Source organism: Cantharellus anzutake (genome assembly GCF_015039405.1).
Source record: "Cantharellus anzutake strain C23 chromosome Unknown EI90scaffold_3, whole genome shotgun sequence".
NCBI classification, from domain to species: domain Eukaryota; kingdom Fungi; phylum Basidiomycota; class Agaricomycetes; order Cantharellales; family Hydnaceae; genus Cantharellus; species Cantharellus anzutake.
Genome location: NW_024066953.1, coordinates 1480307 through 1484414, shown reverse-complemented (window position 1 = coordinate 1484414; position 4108 = coordinate 1480307). Strand labels below are relative to the sequence as shown.

Here is a 4108-nt window from a genome sequence, read left to right as displayed (position 1 = left end):
AAGGAGAAAACTGAGACGCAAGCAAGTTAGAACCCTCAGCAGGATTAGGTAAGATAGAGCAGCCAATCAAAATGGTTCGAAACCTGGCTTCAGGGTAAACTGAGCCAATCAGATCTTGTAGATGACCCTTAGGGATTATTTATTAGTGAAGCATTTGATTGAATTATAGAATCATCCCAGGACATCCACTAGTAAATACCCCCTTTTAGGCCCATTTGAAGGCTAAATGGCCCCCCCTCTATAGGCTGTCATTAGATGGCTGACTAGGCTGGAGGGGGGTGAGGAGGGTGAGGAGTCCGAGAGTGAGGATGGATTTGTATTGGATGAATTCGAAAAGGCACTTTGAGTTCTTCAGAATAGGATGCATGATGTGGATCAAGAAAACTGGGAAGTCGATGAAAGCAATGGGTTAGAAGAGAGCGACAAAGAAAGTGAGCATGATGATGGCCCATTGTATGAGTTTGACACAGAAGAGAAGCGTGTGACAGACACTAACTATGTGTTCTGTCCGGAGGTACATCGCCATCAGATTCTCAAGTTATTCATCCACCACCTGTGCCAACATCCCTTCTTCCTGACACCCTCTGGCTCATCCCAAACTAAAGAAGAAATCCATCACACCTCTGTATATCAAATGTATACATTCTGCCATGAGCACGGCCTCACAGAGGTGTGGGCCTACCTATGGAATTCTTGGTATTCTTGCTGGGACCTTTGGGCTCGCTCATCTAGCAGTACTCACCTGTCATGCATATGAACAACAATGATTATCATTGGAAACGGCTTAAACATGGATATCTTCGTTTCAAAACCTGCTCCCCTCTTGATCAGACTGTATTCATTATTACATACTCCACCATAAACTCCTACATTCATACCTCCGATATGCTAGAGCCAGATTACCGCATTGGACGAGGTCACGCTCTGACCTGCTGGCAATGCACCTTCAAGACTGCATGGAATGATCTCTCAAAAAGGCAGCCTAGCAGTCACCACTACCACATGGACATCCCCAATTGGACATGTTGGTGTGGAACTCAAGCCACACATACCTTCCATCTCTGTAAACACTTGGTCCACTGTTCTAAGAAGCCCCCCATGACATTCTGGGAGGAAATCCACCGTAGGCGCATCATGCCTTTATATCAGTATTCTCACCTTGGAAATCGAGACCACAGCACCGGTAACACCTCAGATGGTGATGATCAAGACCGCAAAGGGACAAGACTGGCTCTCAGTCAGTTCACAAGACAAAAATGCATATGCTCAAGCCCGGACCTTAGTCCCTTGGCGGATCCTGTCAGCAAGAGGGTTTGTATCATATTCACTCTTGACATGCAATAACAATGTAACTTCATTGCTAGGCCAAAACATGCACAGATGACATGGACATTCTTGACAATGAAATGCCAGTGGACCTTTGGCTGAATGAAGGCTCGGATAAAGAAGAAGTAAGTCTAAACAAGCATAGCTCTATCGATGTTATAGTAATATCAATGTTGAATTTATTTTAGATTACAGATCTACAGGCTCGCTTCCAAAGCATTGGCAAATCTCTGGTTGAGGCTGGGGAGATGGTTCTCCAGCAAGCGGGAAAGGATCAGGGAATTTGGATGCGAGGGATGACCTGGCATGATCTTACAACCAAGGCAATGGCGGTCATTGAAGATTTTCTGAGAGTAATGCATCGGGATGAACATAGCAGGCTTGGACATACTTGGCTAAAAGGTAGGACACGCCACACATGCCAAGCCAGTCTTGCAACATTAGGTTCACATCACTCAAGTGATTGGGATGGCTCGTCAAATGTGGCAGATTCATCACACTGTGAATCCGATAATTAGGTATCACCAACAAGCTATCACATTCTGAAAACTTACGTAGGTGAAGTCAAAATACAAAGAATAACTAGACAATGGTGGAGAAGATGGGATGGACAAGTCATGACATACCGGTACGCCATTCATTGTTCCAGAGATTTTATACCTTTGTCTTTCATTACACATGTAGCACTTATCCCCACCCCTCCCGTTCATTGATTTCTTTTTATTGTCTTAGTTACTTACTGCTGTTACATGATATATCATTTACTCCCTTTTCCCTTCCCCTCTCCATTCGACTGTCCTGCTGAGCTCCTCATTCGACAAGCACCATCATTGCCCAGAAATTTTCATAAAATGGCAATTGTGAGTATGACAGGGATTGCCAAGTGTACCATCATCATCTGGTGTATGGTAACGAACCTGATAACAGGTGAAAGTCCTTAGTTTATGATAAGTTCAGAAAGCCCCCTTAAACACTCTACCAGTCATGCAGACACATCATAGCAAGCCACTGGCTAGCCAAGGCTCTCAAGGTCATGCTGGGGTTTATCATACTCGTTATTGACACCAACATCCTCCTTTCTTCCTCTCCGTTGTTGCTAGCCTCGTCCAGTCGATCCATTGGACCATCATTATCCCTTAGACTTTCACTGGTAAGTGTCACTCCTTCAACATAATGCATACACCACTGCATTACCCATGCAGCATTGTTGCAGCATCACTGAGCTCAATGGCCTTTCTGAGAACAATCCTCCTCATCTCTCAAAATTCAGACATCCAAGGGCAACTACCTCCAAACCCTCTCCGTTCGTGTTGAGAGTATCAACTTCCATGACGATTCCAACACAGACAAGACCATGAATGACTTGATTCTGCGTTCCACATCATGGCAAGCTCAAAAGTTTGTCAATCACCAGTTATTCCTTCCTGGACTTCAAAGCAGCATTATGATGCCCATGCTCCCCAGCCCCAATCATGATCGTGAGCACCCATTCTTGCCTGTGTGGCAATCTCACAGGAATGTTGCTAACGGATTACTATTGCGTGTGTTACCTAGTGTTGAATGGCTAATGATAGTTTTTTTCTGGGAGGGTGGTACTTCTTCCACTAGCATTAACGTTCATATTGTGACTTGTCATTGAGCACCCACTTGATCACTTCTATTTTATGAGTAAATAATAATAATATAAAAGAAAAAAAATATGGGGGTCCAGTAACATTTGCACAGCCGTGGAGTCACTTTTGGGTGCCAGTTTCTAGTGGCACAGGCATAGGCAGGATAGCACAGGCAGAGGTGGTGGCGTTGCTAACCACAAGGGGGAACATGCTGGTTGTGTCAGCTCGGGGGTGGGCTGTGTCACATCATGCTGCCACACATGAGCACAATGTGGAACCACAAGCATAGTCCTCAAACAATGCCATGGGTGGGCGGTCGGGTTATAGCATTGTGGATGGTGACAGCAGTCGGGTAATTGCGAGGGCGAGTGGCAGCGTGCATGCCCAGAGCTGATGGTACAAACAGAAAGAACATGTAAGCAATGGGGGTGCACAGTCAGATGCAATGACTGTAGGAAGCAGGGGGGCGACGTTGTTGTTGCCGAACACTTTGTGGTCGCACACCTGACAGCATCATTACATACGAAGTAAATTGCGTGTCACCCCGTGCACTCCTCTGACTGGGTACAGTCTGGGCACCAAATGACAATGCCATGGCGTTAAATAAACTAAACAGATATGGAGATGGCAAACAAATAAATACACATGTTGGTCTTCTCAAAACCAGTTGAGTCAATGCTCTGGGTCTCATTTGCTTATTGGAATGATAGTCAGTTGGTTTCGGCGTTCAGGGTCTGGCAGGGCAAGCATGGGGGTGGCAAAATTGGAGGCAAATCATTGCTGTTCTGGCACCTGTAGTCCCATCCAAGTGATTCCTGAATACATATATATATATATCAAATATGTTTGAATTCAATCGCCAAATACGATGCGGCATAAACAACCTTTTTTTCCTCCATCACCAGCACTACCTTTGATCATCCACTATGACCACCTTCCACTTGATTCACGAGCATCCACCCAATTCATTCAAACATCTGGGATCAGTTCGAGATGACATTATTGCACAATATCCCCAACAAACTGCTATCCACCTCATCAAATCGCATCCCATGTTTTGACAGTGCACCTTGTTAAATATAATAGGGCCTGAAATTTATGAGGTGAGGTGAACGTGTGGTTCCTGGTTCACCTGTGATTCATCTCGAGCTTTGCAGTGTTTGGAACCA

The 4108-nt window shown here is 45.1% G+C and overlaps 1 protein-coding gene across 1 annotated transcript; it reads left to right on the top strand.

The window, feature by feature from the left end:
* Window positions 1-1134: 1134 nt before the first annotated feature.
* On the top strand, window positions 1135-1844 carry EI90DRAFT_3116098 (uncharacterized protein; the record flags this gene model as incomplete). Its single annotated transcript, XM_039062854.1, has 3 exons — window positions 1135-1311; window positions 1365-1451; window positions 1515-1844. The coding sequence occupies 3 exons, from the start codon at window positions 1135-1137 to the stop codon at window positions 1842-1844; spliced, it is 594 nt and encodes a 197-aa protein (XP_038922811.1).
* Window positions 1845-4108: the final 2264 nt, after the last annotated feature.